We start from the raw sequence: 22,443 nt of genomic DNA on the forward strand, positions 1-22,443 counted from the left end.
ACATCAGCTAACGATTAGATAAGATCAGAGAAGAAGCGGATATGTCGGAGATCTTCGACAATCATAACAGTATTTGTCATGATGCGCGTGGACCACATAGTGATAATAGGAGTGAATCTCCCCATGATAGGCATGGTAGTGTTATGATTGTGGAACAACTCCGAGATTTCTAAATCTTATCTGATCTTATCTAATCCTTATCTGATGCGGACCTTATCTGATCTATTCCTATCATCAGGATACATACATCATTTTATTTCTATCTGTGTTTCTCTTTGACGTTACCTTGTTTATCTTTTTCTTCTCATGATCATTCTTCTTGTTCCATGATTGATCCTTCATGTTACCTGTTATATCTTTTCGTTCTCATGATCAATCTTCTATTCTCATGATTGATCATCTTCCTTCCTAGTTTATACTTTCCTTCTCATTGATTACTCATCTACCTTGGTCATGGTTACTCAGCCCGTTCTATACTTAGTTACCTTGGGTAGATACCTTTACATATATAAGACCAGTAGATACTGTTGTATTCCTTATGCTTTTATCACATTGTATCTTTCCCTTTCTTAACTCTCTCCTCACTCTCAAGTCTTTGTCACTTGTCTGCAACCTGAGTCCCAGACTAAGGTCGTAACAGGTAGGGATGAATCCCTGTGTAATAGGGCCCAGGCTGCCTATAGGGAGAATCGCACCAATGGGATTTGCAATGGTGAGAACCATTGGCATGTATTGTCCAAGATGTCCACATATGTCCACACCCTGTTTGTGTGAGTTTTCATCATTGATTCATTAATAGAGTTACTTTTTATGATATGAATTTACAACTTCGGTGGGCACATTTATATACACATATGTGGCATCCAAAACATATGTATTTTGGGTGGCACTTTACAGCCTGGCATTAACAGTTTATGCACTGATTATGAGCTGGTAATTGATTACCAGGTACCGAGCTGGCACAAACGATGTGATTTATTCAAGCATCGCTGGGGTTTATTAAATTTTCATATCCATATCTATCAGGCAAAAATCAAAACTGGGATACGCATCATTGAATGTGTAATGTTTTGGTAAGCTGAGAAATGGAGTTAATATTAGTGGCTAACTTTTGATTAGGGTTTTGGTACACAACCTTTATATTTCAATAATACACATGTATTATGCAAATATTATGCAAACATTACCGTAATTTTAATTTGCATAGTACATGTATATTATCTAAAATATATTTAAACTTTATGCAAACAAAACCTTCAAAATGGACATTATTGAATTATTTTTTTACATATGTTTTACATAATATATGTGTACTATGTAAATTACATTTACGGTAATGTTTACATAATGTTTGCATAATACATGTGTATTTTTGAAATATAGAGGTTGTGGTACTCACTATTATCACATTTTTAATCATCCCCACCCATAAACACACAACCTTGTGTCACTGATTGGAATGATGGCCCCAGCGCTGACAGCGGGAGCACATGATGGATTGAGGTGAGGGTGCATCAGAAAAATGGTTTTTTTCTTAATTGATCTTAAGAAACAATTAAGAATGGATACCTTTCTGAATTTTCTTAATGATACTTAGGCCTGTATATCCTAAGGTTCTTGGAAATGACTTAAAGTTACTTAAACTGTACTTAGTTGATGTCTTTCTCATAGATATAAAAATGTTGACATAAAGATAGATAAGTAAAAAGTCATATTAAAATCACACAAGTACATATTTAAGACAGTCAAGGTCAACTAAGACAATAATAAGAAGCTTAAGAGTGAATAAGTCAACAAAGTGATTATATTAGCATAGTAAATATAATACATTGGATACAATCTATACAAAAGGATGAGATGAGATGATAAGGGAGTGCATCAGTAAAAAGTCTTGTCACTTGAGGCTGCTTGAAGCTACTTGAAACCATCTTGAAAAAACTTCAAGCACTCATCAAGTAGACTTTTTTCTCAAGTAGGCTCAAGTCAGGGTCTAATCTTGAAAGCTACTTGAAGTCAGGTTTTCATCAAATTCTCTCAAGTAGTCTCAAGTGGTGATATCAACTAGAGTACTCAAGTTCCTCAAGATTCTCCAAGTATGTTCAAGACATGTTATGAACTGTGACATCTACAGTTATATTTCTCATGGTAATTACTTCATTTGTAATTACAATTATGTTTACCTTTTACTGTACTTATATTTCGCCTCTCTGATGGTGATTGTTTTGTATCTCTTATTGATCTGCTTTAATCATCCAGATTACTTTACATATTTCTATAATTAATGATCATTTGTTCTGAAGAAGTTCTTTTTTCTATTTTAGTATTACAAAAACTTCTTTATTGTTCTCGAGCCGTTCCCAAGTTGAGTCCCAGTACCTTAAGAAGTTGATCATAGTTACGAGTCCTTAAGACTCATCCTTTACCCTGCGGCAGTTTAAGTCACACTAGGTAATAAGCTGTTTTTTTGCTTGTTTCTGTTGTGTTATGCACCTATTTTGTCAGCGATGCTGATCATGGCTGTATTGGTTTTACTTGTACATATTTGTAGTTCACTCCCGTTTTGTCCGTTGCGATCGATAACATGTATAGTCGTATTTGTTTCAAACCCTCATTGTCCACTAACTATTTGTCCATCTGTTGTCAATCACCTGTCTTGTTGTGTTTGCTTCTGTTGCGTTGCCAATAGCTGTCTTGCTATCACTGTGAGACCCAGGGTCTGGGAAATGATTGAACTTAGGTACGTGGGAATTTGAGATATTGACTCAATCAACTCGCAGTATTGCTTGGTGTTTATCTGATTTCGTAGATAAGAGGTTCTCCATGGTATACTTTCAATTCTCTGAACCATGTAATGTGATAACTTCTTATTTAACTTTGGTGATGATCAACATTATATCCGAATTGTATTAAATTATCTAACCAAATATTATTCAAATAAAGATATGCATTAATCAAACTATTGTCGCGAGAGGATATCAATGAAAATCTAGCTCTTCCTTCGCTTTCCTCTCGCTTTTTTGCCTTGATTTGCTTCGCCATCCTCACACCTACGTTTCAAGTTTTTCCGATTCATCTTCAGCGCCTCTTCGTCTACACCATCATCACTACCAGCTTCACCATCTTCCAATTCCTGATCTCCCAGTTCAAGTACCTCGGCTTCAATTCCAGCCCCACCCTCCACGGACTCTTCCTCGTCTCCAGGATTATTCGCGAATGTGACATCCTCCATCTCCTCATCATTATCACCTTCGTCTTCGTCTTCATCTCCGTCTTCATCTCCGTCTTCGTCTTCATCTCCGTCTTCATCTCCGTCTTCATCTTCTTCATCTTCCTCCTCAGGCTCCTCCTCATTCTCATTCCCGTTTTCGTCTTCCTTTTCACCTTTTCCCATATCATAGACTTCCCCTTCGTCTATACCTTTCACCAGATTCTCATCTGCTTCATCCTGATCAATCTCCTTTTTGACGGTGTACCCGCGTTCCACTTTTGACCGGTAGTTGTGTTTGTTCCTGCAGATCGACGCCACAATCTCCTGTGGCCCAGCCCTTTTCGTACTTCTTCAGTTGTTCTTGCCCCTCATGAGCCTTTCAAAAGTTCAGTGATGAGATAGATGAATCCAGAAAAGCCTTACCAAATCAATGATACTCAAGAGGAGCCGGCGGTCTTGTTTGCGCCAATCAACACTAATTGGCAGCCTCAACTCTATCACAGCACGGTTGACAGCAGCCTCATAATGGAATGAATAGGTGTAAGCAGCAAAGATACTTGACTTACTCGGCAAGCACTATAAAGTTTCCCATTCCCGCGAAGACCCATAGCAGTCTGTAAGTTGAATTGTCCTGTGGGCCTTAGAATGAGGACGGTGGCTTCCGTCTTTGGCTTTGCTGCCTCAGTTTTCTTTGCTTTGTCGATTTCGGCTAGATACAAAGTAGTGAAGACAAGATTGAAAGAAAGCAGCGCAGAGATAATTACCTGTCAGGCGGCTTATGGTTGCTTTAAGAGTCGCGAGTTCATCATCTTGCGGGCCTCCCGACTCCGGAGTTGAGGTGCTAGCAGCAGAGGCAGAGGGCGATTGCTTGGAGGCAATGGATAGTGACGCTGCGGAAGTTGAGCTGGCAGACGTTAGAGTGGAAGGCCGCTTGGATATGGCGGGCGACTCTTTTGTCGGACCAGCAGGTGACTGGTCCGAGCCAACAGCTAACTTCCCTGTAGCCACCTTCGTCGAGGTGGCTGCCTTGCTTGCCGACGCAACGGGCTTCTTTGCCGAGGCAGCAGACTCCTTGGTTGAGGCAGTGGTAGAGGCGGCGGGCTTCTTGGGATTCTTGACGGAGGATCCTTTGGTCGAGGCAGTGGTAGAGGCGGCGGGCTTCTTGGGATTCTCGGTGGAGGGGGCGGACCCTTTGGTCGAGGCAGCAGACGGCTTGATGGATGTGGTGGACTTCTTGGTTGAGGCAGCGACGGGCAAATTTGTCGGAGTGGGGTCACTTTCCTTCCATTCCTGTTCTCTGACGGCCCAAACCCCATCAGCCAAAGACTCCCCCACGATAGAATGATTTCCTATCGCGGTGGCCTTGTCAATGTTCATGGTAGCCGTAGTGTTCGACTCCTCCACCGAACCAGTAGATGGTGATGTCAAAGCAGCTGGCTCAACAATACCCAATGGACAATCCTGCGCAGTTTTCCTTCAAGAGGCATTGAACGATAGTTGATAGAAAGATTGAAAAAAAAAACAACTTACTTCTTCTTTTTTGAAGCGGGGAGCAATACATTGGGCTCCTCGATGCCTGCAGGGGAAGTCTTTTGAGCCGCCTTACTTTGACGCTGTAGAGGATAGTATAGGTTTGTAGATACGAAGGACAAACAACAAAAATGATATAGTCGCTTAGTAGCTACTATACTGCCTCTGCGATTTCGAAGGGGGAATATCTGATGATATGAAGGTAAAGGTGTGAACTTCTGTTATGAGTCTGAGTTAACTTCTTAATAAAGTTCGTCTGAGTTCTGTGTACGTCTGATAGTGGTCTATGACCGAAGCAAAACTTATATATTCCAAAAATGCACCTGCAATGTCCTAAGTGCAAAAGTGGGGGCAAGAATGCTTGCTTATCCCTCCCTTGCACCTGGTCTTTTATATTCGAGAGAGATACTAAATGAGAACATATCCGCGTACATGAGAAAGCTGAGTAAACATGGGAAAAACGTCCAAGAATAAAACTAGATGGGTAGCTACAGGGGTATAGATTGGTAAGGTACAGGTCCATAAGTTGCACTGATCTTCCCAAGCCTTCGGAGCAATTAGGGATCCCTCCTTCGGTCGGATCGGATCAGGAATTCGGAGTTCCTGCCCAGGGGAAGTGCCTCAGGATGTGTCCTTAGTAGGATCTGTTACCAGACCCAAGGTTCATCCCAGGAACACCTTTTCTTAGAATAGCCTGAGGTCCCGAGTCATCGTTTTGACTCTCAGGTACGTCTGGTCTAATCTAGATAAGTTTATCTTATCATATCTGTATCTGTATCAGGTAATTTCCTCATCTGGTTTCCGGGTATAGAGGTAGCTACCAAGCGATCGGCCTCTAGTACTCGAAGTTCCGATAATTAGAACCCGTGACTTTGTAGGGATAGTCTGTATGGGTCATTGGTCCAATACGACCAGCTAGTCTTTGGGTGTGCAGTACAGTTTTCCTGCTATTGTGCTTCAATCCTCCATATACACAGAGAGACATCAGGAATACTAGATTCACCAGTCTTATCTGAGCTTTCTGGTTAAAGGAAGGAGAGTCTACTAGTTATAGACTGCTGACGAATATAATTAGGATTTGTCGTATTTTTCCTAAGTTTCTATGAAGGGTTCGACTTAGTACTCGGGTAGCTACTCCGCGAGAACCGTATACTTCTGGTAATAATAGCCTAAAAATTGCGTAAAATTGCGCAAATATTTTTGAGGCGTATCAACGCCGTTAGAAATAAATCATCCGAAGAACTAAGAACAACTTACTTTTTTCGGCCCCTCTTTGTCGCAACCGTAGATGCATTGACATTGAGTGATGAAGATGGGAGAGAATTCTTTGCGGTGCTTCTAGTGACCCACGGAGACATTGGAGGGAGATTGCTCAAGCGTTGGAGAGAGGCAGAGGTTGACGTTGAGCCTTTATATATGGGAACAGTCGACAAAGATTGGGAAAAATCAATTGCGGAGCGGGGAGCCCGTAGAAAACTGACCTCAGCAAATTTGGCCCTAGGAACAATTGTAATGTTACGCACCATATATTTGAAACTCTTTGCCACCGTGCCGAAATACCGATATATAAAATGATCGGTGAACTACATGAGCAGCATTGCTAAAACGAGCCCTGAAGCTCGAAGTAGATCCGGGACTTCCTACAAATGACAATCCTCTAATTCGGACCGATCTGAAAAAGGTTCAATGCAAATTCGGCGGAGGCGGGAGAGAGGCCGGTCAAACAAATCTAAGTTCAAAAAAAACGGAGAAGAGAAATTTTACGCACTAGTACCTGTAATGGAGAGATATGTAACCTATATAGCAATGGTGGGCCCTCAGTTATAACGGAAGACAACCCGGAAAGACCCTAGTCTTGAATTCATCAAGGGTAAGCTAAGAAATAATCCCGGTCAATGACGAAATTAGAATATGAGAGTGCCAAGGTCCACACCCATAGCGACCATGAAAGGGGAATGCCCGTGGTTCTAGCGCTGATGTGGCGCTCGTACACTCAAAGCGGTTCCTTGCGAGTAATTGAGGAGGTCCGTGGTCAGGGCTGCCTGTAACGACAATGAGCAAAGAAAAGTACCGAGTCCGGAAATCTTACGAGAGTTGGCCGGGTACATGTAGATATATAAGGTTGGAAGGCCATGGTCAAAAGCCAGGTGTCATCGATCGACGCAACATTCATCCGCCATGCATTCTCGTCCCCCCAGTGTAGCTAGTTCTCATACCGAGAGCTCAAGTTCCCCCAGCATAGCTAGTTCTCACACTGAGAGCTCACAATCCATCGATGCTTATGATGAGGAGCTGGGTATCGTTGAAATTGATTATGTGAATTTCGAGGGCCGAAAACCATTATTTGGCAACCAGCTCGAACTATACGCATGGCAGGAGATGCGTGAAGAACATCGAAAAGAAAAAGCAAAACAGATAGGTAAGTTAAATTAAGCACATCTTATATTATGATCAGACTAACTGTTTTTAGAGGTACTTGGGGAAAATTCGTCTCTGAGTACTCCTCCAGTTATAGTCAACACTTTGCCAGAGATTGATAATCAAGAGATGGAGATACGCGAGGTTGCAAACAAAGCAGATGAAGAGGAGAGAGCAGAAGTGGTGATTGTTAAGAGAAAGAGGGACATAGGTGTAGATCCCATCGAAATTGAATTGAAGGGAAAGAACGCCGACATGCCGCGCAAGAAGAAAAAAGTGAGTTGCTGCTTGTCCATTGATTGGTGTATGACCTAACTAACATGTCAACTAAATGTCTATAATTGTCAAAGTGAACCTACCAGCCAACTACGGGTCCATGAAAGTGGCCATCGGGCTCAACGATGGCAATGGAGAATGACTTTGACGTGACATGGTGGCACGGTGATAAGGAGGTTATTTTGATTTATTTGCTCCACAAGAGCTGTTTGGCTGCGTACAATACTGAATTGAAATATTATTATTTGCTTGCAACTATTTGGTTGCAGTCAATGAACTTCATCGATGAGACCTTCACCACCACTTCTCCGCTCTCCTTCTGGTACCTGTGTTTCAGCAACTTCTGCTCAAATCCCTCTCAACTGTTCTTGCTTGGATACTATCTCTATCGGCTGTAACGTCTTATCTTTTGGGGAACAGTGGCTTTCACAATTCCGATCGAGGATATCTTACCTGTAGGATACGACCATCCTTCATGCAAATAACAGTTGTTGATCCCTATTTGCCTCCTCTCACTGGTCGTCTTCCACCTCTGAAATTGTCAACCACATTGTATGATTCGTTTTGGTGAGTTTTTCGTCCAAATCCTCATATGAGCCTCATGTACTGAGTTTTATCCTCTTAACGGCCAGCGTATCAATCCCTCTACCCTTCAATTACTTGCACATCTCCCATATCACTGTCACGGACTGCATTAACAACCCCTCCTTACAATGACTTTCATATCGCTGCCGTGCCACTCGTGCTTAGCATTGCCTCTTGAACACTTTTTCTGATTCATTGTCCTTCCATTGGCACTATTGCTTATGGAGTCCAACTCGGCCAATACTACTACGAAAAGGAAGTCAGCCTGCATATGTGTGTGCGGCTGTAACAGAGAAGTTTCCTACCCAACAAGACGAGCACACGTGGCTGCAAAGAGGGCCTTAGACGAGACTTCCGAGGATCAACGTGTCAACAAGCGGCAGCGTTCAAAATCGCCTACAGACCAGAGTGAGGAATGGCAAGAGGACGGGAGGTTCGGTGCCGCCAGTCCTGAGCCGCCTCAAATTGAAGACACCGATTTCCTATATCAAGACCCTCCTAGCAGTCTCTCACCCCGGGCCATTCGTGTCGCAGAGAAAACCAGGCAGATAATTACAAACCGTTGGAGGGATCCTCCTTCTCAGCCAACACCCGATGTTCAAGAGGATGCATGTGATGATGATTATGAAAACGAGGAAGAAGATTTGGAATGGATCCGGGGAGAAGACGGTAACAGCGTGCATGCCAGCGACAATATTTCTGATGATGAAAGAGAAAGCGAGAGTGAGGATGAAGAAGACGAGGACAAGGATGGAGTAGGCGACCTTACCGTTGGTCTGTCCAGAACAGACATACCCTCGCTGTCTTTCTGGGATCGCCTTAGCGATGATTTAGCGCACAGGCTGATGACAAGTGGTTTGTGTGTCACCATAATTCTTACTCTTTTGCTGATTATTGTCACAGATAGGTCATTGGATGAATCTGACGTAAGCTTGCTCCGTCAGTATGCCTTGAAGGTTGAAGACCACCTTACCGAGAGTACCTTTGCCAAGTTCAAATTTGCTTTTCCGGAGTCTTACTATCATTCGCTCAAGAAGACAAAAAGGCGTGTCGAGCTTCTGTCAAATATCCAAACGATACAATACAGCTGTTGCGTGAACAGCTGTGTCTGTTTTACTGGACCCTACGCAGACCTCACGGAATGTCCAAACTGCAAGGTGGTATGGCTCAACGATCAAAAGAAACCGCGTAAATTCTTTGACTATATCCCCCTGATTCCTCGCTTACAAGCAATGTCTGCCAATCGTCAATTTGCCGAAAAAATGTGTTACCGAGCCAATTTTGAACATCAGCACAGAGTAGCGACAGATGTTTTCGACGGGTCTCACTACCAGTCATTACTGAACAAGATTGTCCCGTCCAGTAACAATGATCACCCTTTTTTCTTCTTCTCAGACTCCCGTGATGTCGCGCTCGGTCTTTCTACCGATGGCTTTGCGCCATTCAAACGATGTGATAAGACGTGCTGGCCAATAATCCTTTTCAACTACAATCTCCCGCCCGACATACGATTTCAAAGGAAATACTGTATCAACGTTGGAACTGTCCCAGGGCCCAAAAAGCCCTGGGATATGGACTCTTTTCTTTGGCCCCTTGTTCAGGAACTCATTCAACTCGAAGTTGGAGTTCGATGTTTTGACGCCATCAGCCAAACCCTTTTTTTACTCCATGCATACCTCATTATGGTCTTTGGAGATATCCCTGCAGTAGCGCTCCTCATGCGCATGAAAGGCGCCAATGGAATTAGCCTGTGTCGAGTGTGTAAAATAACGGGTGTTTGTGGCAATACTTCCAACATGTATTATGTTCCTTTGCAACGGAGTCAGATTCCAGAGTCTGACCCTCCATCATACAACCTGTCGCAACTTCCTATCCGAGAGCATGATGAATTAATGGCTCAAGCGAAGGAGGTACAAGATGCACCCAATCAAGCGACGTCCAATCGGCTTGCCAAGCAATATGGCATCAAAGGCGTGCCCATCCTCAGTTCCTTATCCTCAATATCTTTTCCCGAATCATTTCCGTTCGATTTCATGCATCTCATCTGGGAAAACCTCATTCCCAATCTCATCTTATTCTGGACCGCGTCTTTCAAAGATCTTGACCATGAAAATCAAGGTTATGTTTTACCACCTGCGGTCTGGAGAGCAATCGGAGCGAATACGGCCACCTGTAAAGCGTCTATACCGTCTGCTTTCGGAGCACCCATTCCCAATATTGCTTTACAGCAATCGCAAATGACATCGGAGATGTATTCAAATTGGACGCTTTTTGTGGCGCCAATCTTATTGTATAACAAGTTTCCACAAAGAAAGTATTATCAACACTTCATGAAGCTCGTCCAGCTGCTGAAAATGTGTATGGAGTTTGAGATTAGCGAAGAGATGTTGGATGTAATAGAAGGCGGCTTCCGTGCTTGGGTAGAGGACTACAAGAAGTGAGTTGAGTTTCATATGCTTATAATCAAATCTGCCTTAACCTGCCTAGGTTCTATTATTTCCATCAAACCCGCCGGCTCTCTGCATGCCCTTTAACGATACATGCACTCCTTCATATTGCGTGGGGCATTCGGGTCGCCGGTCCAGTTTGGACTTACTGGGCCTTCCCAATGGAACGGCACTGTAACACGCTTTTGCCCTCCATTAGAAGCCGACGACACCCCTATGCTGCTATCACTACCTTCGTCACTGCAATGGCACAGCTTGATCAAGTGCGACTCAACTACAACCTACACTCGGAGTTGAGTTTAAGTGGCATGAAAAGAACGTTATCAATAAAGGATTTGATATGCGACTCGTGTACGTTGTCATCCCCTCTCCTTGATATATGGATTCAATTCAATTATTCCAGATTCATCCTACAAGCTCTCCCCGCCACGACGGACCGAACTTATACCCACACACCTCCGTGACAAAGTTTATGCAGCATTAGCGACACGATTCGAAAAAGCAAAAGCTACAATCAAAACACTCCTAAATCTTGACGAACCTGTTATACAGTACGATAGGGTTACCTGTCTGGGTGGGGGTGATATTATGTCAGGTTGTGACCTAGTCCACAAAAGTGAGGACTCGCGGGATGCCTCCTTCATCAAGGCGAGTCCTTTTGACCTTTGGTGTTATTGTCATACCAAATTGACTATAAGTATGTCCAAATGGTTGATAAACACGCCCATCAACCAAACCGCGAGCCGGTCTACATGAAGCGGTCATTTTTTGGACAATTAAAACGAGTCCTCGTCACCAACCTACCAAGTACACCTCCGTTAGGACTCCATACGCCGTCAACAGTAATCTACGCCGTTGTTCAAGCTGTCAAAATAACCCAAAAGAACAATTTTTATTGCTATCGAGATACTGGGACCTTTCAAGTGATCGACTTGAATACCGTGCAGTGCGTAGTAGGCAGAGTGAACGATGGAGATCGCTGGAGTATTGTGGATAGAACGGGTGTCTCGACGGTACAGGATGATTGAGTATGAATCATCCTCTCGACTTTGAATATACGCTAACGGCCCCAACGCCAACAGTTTATAATCTATCTATGTTTTTTCCCCTCTTTTTGGTGTTCAATCTAATGTTTATATGTTATTACAAGGTTAAGACATCGAGCCACAAGATTAGCAAGGCTGTTTAATACATACAATATTGGTACAGGTGGGTACTATAGAACAATCCACATACTACATACGAAAACTAACTTCTTCCTTTCAGATACAATTCACAAGTTCAAATACAAGTAATACATTTGCAAAGCATATCAACGCCGCCCACAACTCGGAACACCCTCACCACTCCCTGACTATGAACTCTCCCTTTTTCCTTTGACCTTCCCCCCAGCAACCTCCATTCGCAAAGAACCTCGGCTCTCGTCCCCCACCCCTACCGTAGACATGCAGAGTCATCTCTGCATGCTCTCCAAAGAATCCTCGAACCGTCCAGTGGTAGACGGCCTCGTCACTTTCAAGATCATGGGTATGCCCCCTCCCCCTTGAATCGGGCTTTAGGATGTCATTATAACGTGAAATATAGCAGATACTCACATTAGAACCCATTCCGGCTCCCTTTCATTCGAAATCCACCTAATCTCTTCACGGAACACGGATATAGCCTGCTCCAGTGCCGCCTTGGCCTTTTTCTTTTCCTTCTCCCTCGGTTGGTACTGTTCATAATAGGTTACGTCGCTGTTTTGAGGCGCAAGGTAGCAGGAGTACATGTTGGACAAGAAGATGGAGGTAGTTGGGAGCGATTGGCGATGGTTGTCGTCTTGGAGGATGTCGAGCTGGGTTCAATGATGGACTCGGCATCACACGCGACACCGGTCACATTCAGAAGCGCCGTTGTTCAAAAACGGCGGACGCGATCCCGCCCTCTTCAAAGCCGCAGTACAAGGAACGGACGCATGAAAACGAGACACGGAGGGGGTCCTGACACTCACTGAGGACCCGTAGCGTAGACTTTGTTTTGTCTTTATTGCATTTCTTGAAATTTTTATTAAATTCGTCTTAGACTGAGGAAAATTTTGAAAAAAAATCTCTAAGTTTCGTCTCAGGTGGGCATGGATAAAGTCCTCAAATAGTTATGATATTTGCCTGAGATAATTACTCAGTAGTCAAAGTACAATTTGACTCTCTAGAGTAAACTACGACAAATACTGAGTGATCAATTTACGTGAGATGATCTCTTAAGCCCTGGGCTCACAGTGTATGTTTGTGTTATGAATTTACCAACCTATAGGAAGGACGTCATTATGCTTACTCATTTCCACATCCCTGGATATACTCTGCTCCGCCTATACTTCTCCCATCATTCATTCCCATGTCACTTCCTCTTTGACCTTACCTTGTTTATCTTTTCATTCTCATGATCATTCTTCTTGTTCCATGATTGATCCTTCATGTTACCTGTTATATCTTTTCGTTCTCATGATCAATCTTCTATTCTCATGATTGATCATCTTCCTTCCTAGTTTATACTTTCCTTCTCACTGACTACCCATCTACCTCGGTCATGGTTACTCAGCCTGTTCTATACTTAGTTACCTTGGGTAGATACCTTTACATATATAAGAACCAGTAGATACTGTTGTACTTCCTTACACTTTACCAATTGTATCTTTCCCTTTCTCTTACTCTCTCCTCGCTCTCAAGTCTTTGTCACTTGTCTGCAACCTGAGTCCCAGACTAAGGTTGTAACAGTTTGTCTCTGTTGCACCTCTACTGGGGTGTCAATGCTGTGTCGTTCTGTTATTGTTTGCATTGAATTGCCCTAAATTTCTCTGACATATATTGGACAAGTATTTGCTCTTGTTTGCAGTCTGCCTCTTCATCTCGCATTGTTACCTTGTCTCAAATGAATACATTTTTATATATTTTGCTTTGATGCCCTGGGCTGAGACTGTTGTGACTAGGCCCTCATTTGACAGCGCTTTCGAACAGCTTTCAGAGAATGTCAGAGAATGAAGTATACCGTTGTAGGAATCTCTAGGGGTGGTAAGCTATAGACACTGAATGCTGGACTCACCGTACTCGTAATGGTGACGCATGTGGTGCTGTTTGTATGTGCGTGTCATGGTGCGTCATTGACAATGACCACGGATAATGGTGGAACATTTTGAATTGTCTACACAGCCCGCTACCGAGGAGAATGAGAAGGAGGATGATGAGAAGGATATTACAAAGGGGAAAGTCAGCACTGAGGTGGAGGAAGCCAAAGAGAACCAGGAGGAAAAAGTCCAAGATGACCAAGTAGACACTGAGGATGTCAAAGAGATGGAGGAGATGAAGGCCGAGGATGACAGAGACGAGGTCAACATTCAAGAAGAGGAGGAGGCAGAGGCTCTGGCAATGGATGAGGAGCCGATGGTTGATGTGGCAGCAGTTGGACAATGATAACGACAGCACTCTTCTAGCATTAGTGTGTGAGCTTGTCAATGAAATGCCACTTTCTGTGGGTGATCTGATATGTGCTGTGACATGCACTAACCGTGCCCCTAGGTGGTTCCCGAAGATGCAATGCCCTGCTTGTGAGACCTCGCTCACCGATTCCTTGAACACTATTTCGCCAACAGCCAGGTTCGAATGCACCACGCTGGACGCACAACACTCATGGTAGTGGCATCTAGCATTGTATACGGCTCTAGGAAGTCAAACGCTGCCCGCGCAGATAAATCCCATTCATTTTCAGAGAAATCAAAGAAGTGCTCACCTGTTCTTTCCTTGCAGGTATTACTGTGATTGACAATTCCAGTGAAGTTCGTGTGGTTGAGAACAAAATTCTGGGCATCTGTGAAAAAACCTGTTATCGAAATACTAACCTTCGAGACTGTAGACAAAACGCTTGGTGTATCGCAAGAAGTATGCGGAGACAGCAATGGTCGTATTGGTTTTGGTGACGTAGAGAATGTAGATGGACTGGCTGGCTTGTAATGAAATCTGGCCATGACAGCATCGTCTAATACACATTGGTTGTTCAAACCTGCTGTAGACTATGACTGCCCCCCTGAAACATCACATCAATATATTCTGTATACACGTAAGAATATCATCACAGAGACTTGTAGTGCGCAATGATTGCAGGAAGGTAGTTGTGAGTCATGTAGGGATTGTGAAAGTGTATTGCAAGCCTGAGATCCTCGACCCTGACTGTCTTGTGTTTAGCAATGTGGGTATATATGTTGGCGTTGTGGAATAGAACCGGGAGATATGCTTTAACCACATCTTTCAAGCATCGCATTGCGTTGATATCGAATGGCTGTAGACGTGTTTAGTGAGAGTCTTATCCGATATCGAATCACTCACCAGGTCGGAGCATTCAGAAACAATGCTTCGCACCAATTGCATTATGGCACAGTCGTCATCAGTTTTGTCAACCAAATTGTCGTCCTCCTCCGGTTCGTCCATCTCAACATCATTTTCTTCTTCCTCCACTTCCTCTTCCTCAGCCTCGTCCACCTCTATATCCTCGTCTTTGCTTTTAACTTCTTCCACATCAGCCCCACCAACCTCAATCTCAATGTCCTCGGTTTTTACCTCCCCCTCACGAGAAGCCATGTTTGAAGGGCCTGCTGTTATAGTTTGCATAACGTGAACACAAGTACACGAGATCCTATAACAACAAGCCTGGAAAATCACTTACACTGCCAGTTCTGTTGGGCCCGGTTCCGGATCCCGTTGTCATGTGATTATGTTTTTTGGTTCTAGCCATGGTGGACAATGTTCAAGAGCAGAGGGCACATTCGAGAACACCCAACAGCTACTGTTATATTTGTTTAGTATGCACAACGTGCACACACCACATTACAGCACGCTCACTTTAAGAGGAAGTTGATTTCTCAAAATTCACAACATGTTGACACCACATTCCAGCAAACTCACTTTAAGAGGAAGTAGTTCTCTCAAATATACAGAGAAGGTGTAAAAGTTGGCACGATGGCGTGTGACATCAATGCATTTATCAGAGCAAACCTCCCTAGACCATGAGTTTTGGAATGCAATGCCCTGCTTGCAAGACCTTGCTCGCAGAATCCTTGAACACTATTTTGTTAATAGGCAGGTTCTAATGCACCATGCTGCACACATGACACTCATGGTTCGTGATCTCAGGCTTGTATGTCATCATGGGAACCCATACATGATGTACGATCTCTTACTCAATAGCATTGCTAAGTACGGTCCTCAAGTTTAATAAGTACAATACCATAGTGTCTGTTGCAATGGAATGAACTTGTGTTTTGAGTTTTAAGTGTGCCAAATAAAAACAAGCACATATCATTGATTTCTAAATAGTTCAGTTCACTTTTACAGGATAAGTCAAGTTGGCCTTAGAGAATGACATTCACGGTGATTAGATGCATCTGTATGAATAAGCTTGTGCTTTCTCCTTATCAAATGATTGCATCAATGGTGGGTTTGTTTTTCACTCGCGTCAAATTTTTCACCAACACCAACTACGATGGCCAGAACCAAACACATGCACACAGAACACAAACCCACTAAACCCTCTCCACGAAGTGAGAGACCATTTGGTGTAAGTGCTCAATAGTATATTTGAGCGGTATTTGACAAGCTTTCTGTCAGCGTATGCAAGCTATGCCAGCGTGTTGCTTCAATAAAGTTCTTCGTCAAGAGGTGATAAAATACGCAACCAGGAAGCAGGTGCAGGATATAGAGAGGCGAGAGGAGCTCGAGGACATACTATGTGTGCATCAGGAAAAGGTAAAGTGACTTAAATTTGACTTATGCAAACTTATGAAAATCATAAGTCAGTATAAGTCATTTTTGCATAAGGCATGTCACTGTCTGAGGTTCTGACTTATGCAATACTTAAGTAAATCATAAGTACATAAGTCACAATATGGTCATAAGATTCAAGATTATCATAAGTCATGAGGATTTATCCTAAGTTGCATAAGTAAGTACTTAAGACAGTAAGAAGATGTAAGAGAATATAAGCTCAATCATAAGGAACATCATAATGCATAAGGAAAAAAGAATTATATTCATATAGTAAATACAATACATCATGTATAATACAGACTTCCTAAAGAGGAAATAGACCCTGAAAAAGCGGACAAGAGGGATATGACAGCAGCCAGGGGAGTAGAAATGGAAGATGGGGGGAAATGATGAGAAATGTGATTCTAAAAGTAACAAATGAGTATGAGAAGATGAAGAGTCAAAAAGCACTCACCAAAGACTAGAGATCCCCCCCAAAACTCATCCACATATCATCCTCACATCTCCTCTCAAAACCCTCCCAAAATAGCCCTAAAAAAGCATCCAAAATAGGCAAAAAAGCGTCCTAATCAAGCTGAGAATCAGCTGGGGGAGAGCTAGGAAGGTGATAAGGATGTTACTTACTAAGTTACAGGCCTGGAGGGCAAGAAAGGGGGAGGGAGAGGATGGGGAGGGGAGGAATGATGGTGGTGATGAGGAAGGATCAACGTCATGCTCGAAACAGAAGTTCAACATGTCACATGACATCACATGACGTCTGGACTTGGGATTTTCGAGTCAAAGTTCCTCAAATCATAGGTAGGAGATATTTTCGGGTCATTTCTGCATGGAATTTAATGATCTAAGAGTGTATTCCTATATTTTCGAGGTCAGGGAGTTCGAATATGTAATTATATTCTTTGTTGGATTAAAACCTATTGAGATATGGCACATTTAACATATATTAACACAAGATTGCGCTATATCTCCTCAAATAATGATCGGATAATAGATCTAAAACCAGATTCGAATTCCTGGACCTTGAATACATATACCTACACTCTTCAATCATCAAAATCGACACAGTAACTAGTAGACAACATGGCATTCTTGTTATGTTTCTCTGTATCTCCATAACTGGTATGTTTTTCGATCAAAACACACATATAAACTTATGTTCTTTTAATATTTTATGATTTGTCGTGATTTTTCCAGAATTTTCGGGTTAGTAGAGCAGGCTCTACGACGTGTCTATCTGCAGTTGACAATGACCCCCCCACCCCATGGATGGAATCTTGATATCTCCATAACAGGTATGTTATCTGACAAAGACATACATATAGACTTATGTTCTTTTAATATTCTAAGATTTGTCGTGATTTTTTCCGGAATTTTATGAGTAGTAGAACAAGACATACAGCATAATGTTCTTATAATGCTATGATGCTTGCCTTGTTATCTGACTTATTCACTTATGAGATCCTGTCTGACTTGTGGTTTAACCTTTGGTCTGACTTATGAAATGTCCAGTGCTTATGCTTTCTTTGTATCCAACTTATGAATTTATGATAAACTTATGAACTAATGTGTGACTTATGTGTAAAATTCTTGTCTGGCTTATGAAAAATTATGAACTTATGCTATTTTGGAGACTTATGTGCCTTAAGTTGGTCTTTATAAGGCAAGCATAAGGCAACTTTTTCATGAGTTTGCATAAGTTGTGTGACTTTTTGCTGATGTGGAGGCAGATCTGCTGGTCTTGGATGATGAAGATAAGGAGGAAAACGAGGAGGATGACGACTATGAGGAGATGGTCAATGAGGATGACGATGGTGATGCGGATGAGGACAACGATGAGGAGAACAAAGACAGGAAAGAGATGGTTGGTGACAATGAGTTCTGATTAGATACCTCTCTTCCATGCGTCGAACGCTACATGACCGACCGTTTCGACAGCAATAAGTCAACATTTGAGAGTTCCTGTAAATACAAGATATGACTTATCTGATACAGAATTTTGAAGAGGAGAAGGTTGACGTAGCATCGGCCGAGGCCGTTGGCTGGTAATGTTTTATATGTTGAGCAGGATCAACAAAGCACCCGCCCCATGGCACAAGCATTCATCATGATCATGGTATTTGACCAGCCCACGTTTCATGATAATAAGTTCAGCAAATATGGCATACAACTACAACTCTTTGTGACAATACAAACTTGGATGGATTAGTTCAATTTAGTTGATGGATGTGCTAGCACTTGGACATATCAATGCTCGCCAGACGCTGCTGGAGCTCTATGTCTGCTCGTGCACCATCTGAGCTCAACCTCTGATGTGTTGTGATGTTATGTGTAGTGATATTACAGGGTCTGCAGTCTGGGAGGGGGGTTGAAGGCCTCTTCCAGACTTCAATCTTTTATTCCCATAGGAAATTGTCCATTCACTACACAACCTCTATATTTCAATAATACACATGTATTATGCAAACATTATGCAAACATTACCATAATTTTAATTTGCATAGTACATGTATATTATCTAAAACATATCTAAACCTTATGCAAACAAAACCTTTAAAATGAACATTATTGAATTATTTTTTTACATATGTTTTACATAATATATGTGTACTATGTAAATGTCATTTACAGTAATGTTTGCATAATGTTTGCATAATACATGTGTATTATTGAAATATAGAGGTTGTGACTAGGTTTTGAATATTAATAAACATATCCTCATGCAGTGATATTATTGCCTATTCAACCAACATCGTGTGTTATATATATTAAGAATAAATATCATTTTGTTACATGGCTTATGACATCTGATGCTACGTCTCGTGTGTTGGTAGGGTTCAGTTGACAGCACACTCGGTGCCATTTGGTGGGTCATGTTACTCGTGGTTTTAAACTCCTCTTTCTCTTAACAGTTGCATTTGTGCCCTTCCTTTCATTCTTACTCTAATATCTGACCTCGCGTCTGGCCTGACTGGTACCTACTTCACTGATATATGGCGTTACCCCTGCCCAATCAGCTGAGTAGCTTCACCAGCCGTGAGCTGCGACCTCTGCCAATCATGGCTCTACCCACTCGCCTTTACAACCCCTATATTTTAATAATACACATGTTTTATGTAAACATTATGCAAACATTACTGTAAATATAATTTACATAGTACACGTGCAATATGTAAAATATATCTAAACTTTATGTAAATAAAAGCCTTAAAATGGGCTTGGGGGAGGAGGAGGGACGCTGGGTGGTGTCTTGACAGCCGGAGGGGCTGCACCGATCCCAGAAACTTGGCCAGATGGCCCTTTGACTTTACCTTTGGCTAGCGCACTAGCTTCGGCGTTGGCGATAGCGACCGCGGGGGCAATGCCCCGGTTGCGGACGGCGTCCATTATTGCTCTATTCTCCTGCGAGTCGTACCCGAAGGTGGATAGAACGATTTGACCTCCGTATTGAGGGTCGAGTAGTACCCCAATGTCGGAGACAGTGAGGCGAGTGGCGGTAGGGTTGGCGGGCGGTGACGGCGCCTGGGACGGTGGACGGGACGGGTGCGGCGTAGGGGCCGGTGCAGACTGTTTCTTGCGCTGAGCGGGCATTATACACTGTATATTGCTACAACTAGACGACTAGCACTGAGACTTCCCAAAGAGGAAGGTAGTGGTAAGAGGTCAAGGAGCGATGATGATTTTGTAGCCTTCTCTAGCTGCAAGAGCAACAATGAGGCGTAGTGACGCAGGACGGAATGTAGGGGCAAAGACCTCGGTGAAGTCGAATCCGGGACGTTGGGAATAGCCCTTAGCAACGAGACGAGCCCGGTAGCGCTCAATAGAGCCGTCGGCAAGCCGTTTGACTTTAAAGACCCAGCCAGAGTTGACTACCTTTTTGCCTGGAGCCAGTCATCGAAATCAGCCCTCTTGGAGATCACAGTTCGCTTTGTGACTGGATTGTAGAATTTCCAGCCTTTGTAGCCAGCCGGATAGCCAATAAAGACACACTTCTCATAGTGAGGTTGGAGGGAATTGCGCTTATCTCATTGTACATGGACATATGACATGCACCCCCAGACCCGGAGATGTGAGACATCAGGTTTTCACTTGTAGAAAGCTTGGAAGGGAGTGGTGCCCGAAAGCGAAGCAGTAGGGAGCATATTCCAGACATGAACCATAGATGAGATACATTCACCCCAGAACGAACCAGGTAGCCGAGATTCCGAGAGCATAGCAGTGATCCTCTCTCCCATAGTCCTATTAGCCCGTTCAGCAAGACCATTCTGCTGAGGCCGGTTCCGAGTCGAGTGACGTCTCTCGATGCCAGCAAGCTCGGTAAAGCTTATGAAAGCCTTAGACATGTATTCACCTCCCTTGTCATCCTGTAGTGCTCGCAGTTTGACTCCGAGTTGAGTCTCAGCCCAGGATTTGTAGACTTTGAAGGCTTCAAATGCCTCCGACTTAGCTTTGAGCAAATAGACAGCCCGGAAACGTGTTGTGTCGTCAATAAAGGTGATCCAAATACTTGTAGCCTGAGTGTGAAGCAACCAGGGAGCGGTCCGTGAAGGTCTGAATGCACTAGCTCGAGAGGGGAGCGATTGTGATTCAAAGAGGAGGGAAAAGGGAGAGAATGCATTTTGCCAGCCAAGCATGGCTCACAGATCGAGTCAGGGGACAAGTTAGACTCGAGTTTGAGCCCGGAAACTAGATCCTTACTGATCATAGACTTCACATCAGCATAGTTGTGATGAATGAAGCGACGATGCCACAGCAAGAGGTCAACCGGGAGGGTAGAGACAGAGAAAGCAGTCTCAGAAGTCACAGTTGAGCCGTCGAGCTCAGCAGAGTTGTTGGAGTGGATAGTGGCCGTGAAAAGCGATGTGCCCTTGCATTTGAAGTCAATAGAGTGAGAGGAGATAGTGATATTGAAGCCCTTCTTACGGGCAAGGTATAGACATGATAACAGATTGCTCCGGAGAGCCGGGACATGCAGAACTCTAGTCAACTCGACTGCTCTGACCACCTTTACATTCCACATGCTCCTTGAACTGTAACCACTACCTTCCTCTTTTGGAAGTCTCAGTGCTTATACTCGAGTAGCAATACATTACATTCTACGATGGATACACGCGAGGACTTTGAGGACTCGGGCGACTGGTCTGACGAAGGAGAGATTCTGGAAGGTATGTTCAACAGTGCGGTTGGACGTGCCCTTCTACAAGTGGCGAGGAACATGGAAGATGAACTCGAGCTCCCGGCGGCGTCTCGCATGACGGCGCCAACACCTTCTAGGCAGTCTGGGCTCCCAGACTCCTCCTTCACTCCCCTGTCCTACGCTTCGGGCTCCCGAGGCTTGGACAAACCATCTCCGGCACCGTTCCCATCGACCCCGACACCGGCACCGACCTCCACCCCTTCCACTGGGCATTCCCGCACCATGACCGCTGGTCAGAAGGGAATGCTCAAGCTTGTCAACACCATGATCGTCATGCTTGACGATATCGAGGCCGAACACCCGCTCTACTCGCAGTTCGTGGACTGCATGTTACGAGCAACACACACTCTCATCAAACGTCGCGATCTTGATGGGTACAACGTCTCCTCCGTCGCAGGCATCGGCTCGTTCTCTGAGCAGCTTGCGAAGATAATCGGGATGGTCGATCCCTCGCCACCGGCATTCGAACCAACTCCCCCTCCTCCTACTCCCTCGGGCACAGCCCCCTCTCGGCCATGGTCTCCGTATTAAAGGTAGAACGATAGAGGTTGCAGTCATTCCTTCTTGATCTTATACCACCACCTTCCCCTTTGGGACTTTGGTGTGGAAGAGCGTCTTAGTTGGAATACATATTGTTTCTTAGGGATAACGCTTGATATCTCGCGACCCCTGCAGTGTACACAAGTATGGCCGACTACCGTGATCGCCCATACCCCGCCCGCCCATCCCGCCCATCGTCTCCGACGGGCTCAGTTCGAAGCCTCGCTTCCAAAAGCAGTACCCGCTCTAGACTCTCTGGAGTAACTAATGCTGCTAAAACATCTATCAAGTCTCTTGGGTCACCCAAGCCAAAGAGAAAGAACCATATCACAACCGGTCTCAAAGAGTTCCGTGAAAAGGAAGGAACGTTGTTCGAAAGAGCAGACTTAGAGATCGTTCCCACATCGCAGGAGAGCGAGAAGGAGCTTGAGGAACTTAGGGAGGAGAGAAGAGCTT

At 43.8% G+C, this 22,443-nt stretch overlaps 8 protein-coding genes across 8 annotated transcripts; 4 read left to right on the plus strand and 4 right to left on the minus strand.

The window, feature by feature from the left end:
- Positions 1-2,986: 2,986 nt before the first annotated feature.
- Positions 2,987-6,096, minus strand: AGABI2DRAFT_142248 (hypothetical protein; the record flags this gene model as incomplete). Its single annotated transcript, XM_006459776.1, has 10 exons — positions 2,987-3,509; positions 3,556-3,584; positions 3,632-3,727; positions 3,775-3,917; positions 3,973-4,682; positions 4,739-4,821; positions 5,171-5,226; positions 5,390-5,480; positions 5,862-5,907; positions 5,996-6,096. The coding sequence occupies 10 exons, from the start codon at positions 6,094-6,096 to the stop codon at positions 2,987-2,989; spliced, it is 1,878 nt and encodes a 625-aa protein (XP_006459839.1).
- An 820-nt stretch (positions 6,097-6,916) lies between these two features.
- Positions 6,917-9,209, plus strand: AGABI2DRAFT_142249 (hypothetical protein; the record flags this gene model as incomplete). Its single annotated transcript, XM_006459777.1, has 7 exons — positions 6,917-7,157; positions 7,209-7,432; positions 7,702-7,754; positions 7,892-7,999; positions 8,274-8,872; positions 8,921-8,943; positions 9,120-9,209. 7 exons carry the CDS (start codon positions 6,917-6,919, stop codon positions 9,207-9,209), a joined length of 1,338 nt encoding a protein of 445 aa, XP_006459840.1.
- Positions 9,210-9,813: 604 nt separating this feature from the next.
- Positions 9,814-11,492, plus strand: AGABI2DRAFT_142250 (hypothetical protein; the record flags this gene model as incomplete). Its single annotated transcript, XM_006459778.1, has 4 exons — positions 9,814-10,454; positions 10,505-10,815; positions 10,868-11,161; positions 11,308-11,492. The coding sequence occupies 4 exons, from the start codon at positions 9,814-9,816 to the stop codon at positions 11,490-11,492; spliced, it is 1,431 nt and encodes a 476-aa protein (XP_006459841.1).
- Positions 11,493-11,804: 312 nt separating this feature from the next.
- On the minus strand, positions 11,805-12,232 carry AGABI2DRAFT_142251 (hypothetical protein; the record flags this gene model as incomplete). Its single annotated transcript, XM_006459779.1, has 2 exons — positions 11,805-12,006; positions 12,060-12,232. 2 exons carry the CDS (start codon positions 12,230-12,232, stop codon positions 11,805-11,807), a joined length of 375 nt encoding a protein of 124 aa, XP_006459842.1.
- A 2,330-nt stretch (positions 12,233-14,562) lies between these two features.
- Positions 14,563-15,068, minus strand: AGABI2DRAFT_116784 (hypothetical protein; the record flags this gene model as incomplete). Its single annotated transcript, XM_006459780.1, has 2 exons — positions 14,563-14,769; positions 14,817-15,068. 2 exons carry the CDS (start codon positions 15,066-15,068, stop codon positions 14,563-14,565), a joined length of 459 nt encoding a protein of 152 aa, XP_006459843.1.
- Positions 15,069-17,499: 2,431 nt separating this feature from the next.
- On the plus strand, positions 17,500-18,135 carry AGABI2DRAFT_116785 (hypothetical protein; the record flags this gene model as incomplete). The annotated part of the gene is made up of 2 exons (XM_006459781.1): positions 17,500-17,545; positions 17,981-18,135. The coding sequence occupies 2 exons, from the start codon at positions 17,500-17,502 to the stop codon at positions 18,133-18,135; spliced, it is 201 nt and encodes a 66-aa protein (XP_006459844.1).
- A 1,322-nt stretch (positions 18,136-19,457) lies between these two features.
- On the minus strand, positions 19,458-19,841 carry AGABI2DRAFT_142253 (hypothetical protein; the record flags this gene model as incomplete). The annotated part of the gene is made up of 1 exon (XM_006459782.1): positions 19,458-19,841. The coding sequence occupies one exon, from the start codon at positions 19,839-19,841 to the stop codon at positions 19,458-19,460; it is 384 nt and encodes a 127-aa protein (XP_006459845.1).
- Positions 19,842-21,351: 1,510 nt separating this feature from the next.
- On the plus strand, positions 21,352-21,978 carry AGABI2DRAFT_116788 (hypothetical protein; the record flags this gene model as incomplete). Its single annotated transcript, XM_006459783.1, has 1 exon — positions 21,352-21,978. The coding sequence occupies one exon, from the start codon at positions 21,352-21,354 to the stop codon at positions 21,976-21,978; it is 627 nt and encodes a 208-aa protein (XP_006459846.1).
- Between the last annotated feature and the right edge of the window lie 465 nt (positions 21,979-22,443).

The sequence above is a fragment of the Agaricus bisporus genome (assembly GCF_000300575.1).
Source record: "Agaricus bisporus var. bisporus H97 unplaced genomic scaffold AGABI2scaffold_4, whole genome shotgun sequence".
Taxonomy (NCBI): domain Eukaryota; kingdom Fungi; phylum Basidiomycota; class Agaricomycetes; order Agaricales; family Agaricaceae; genus Agaricus; species Agaricus bisporus.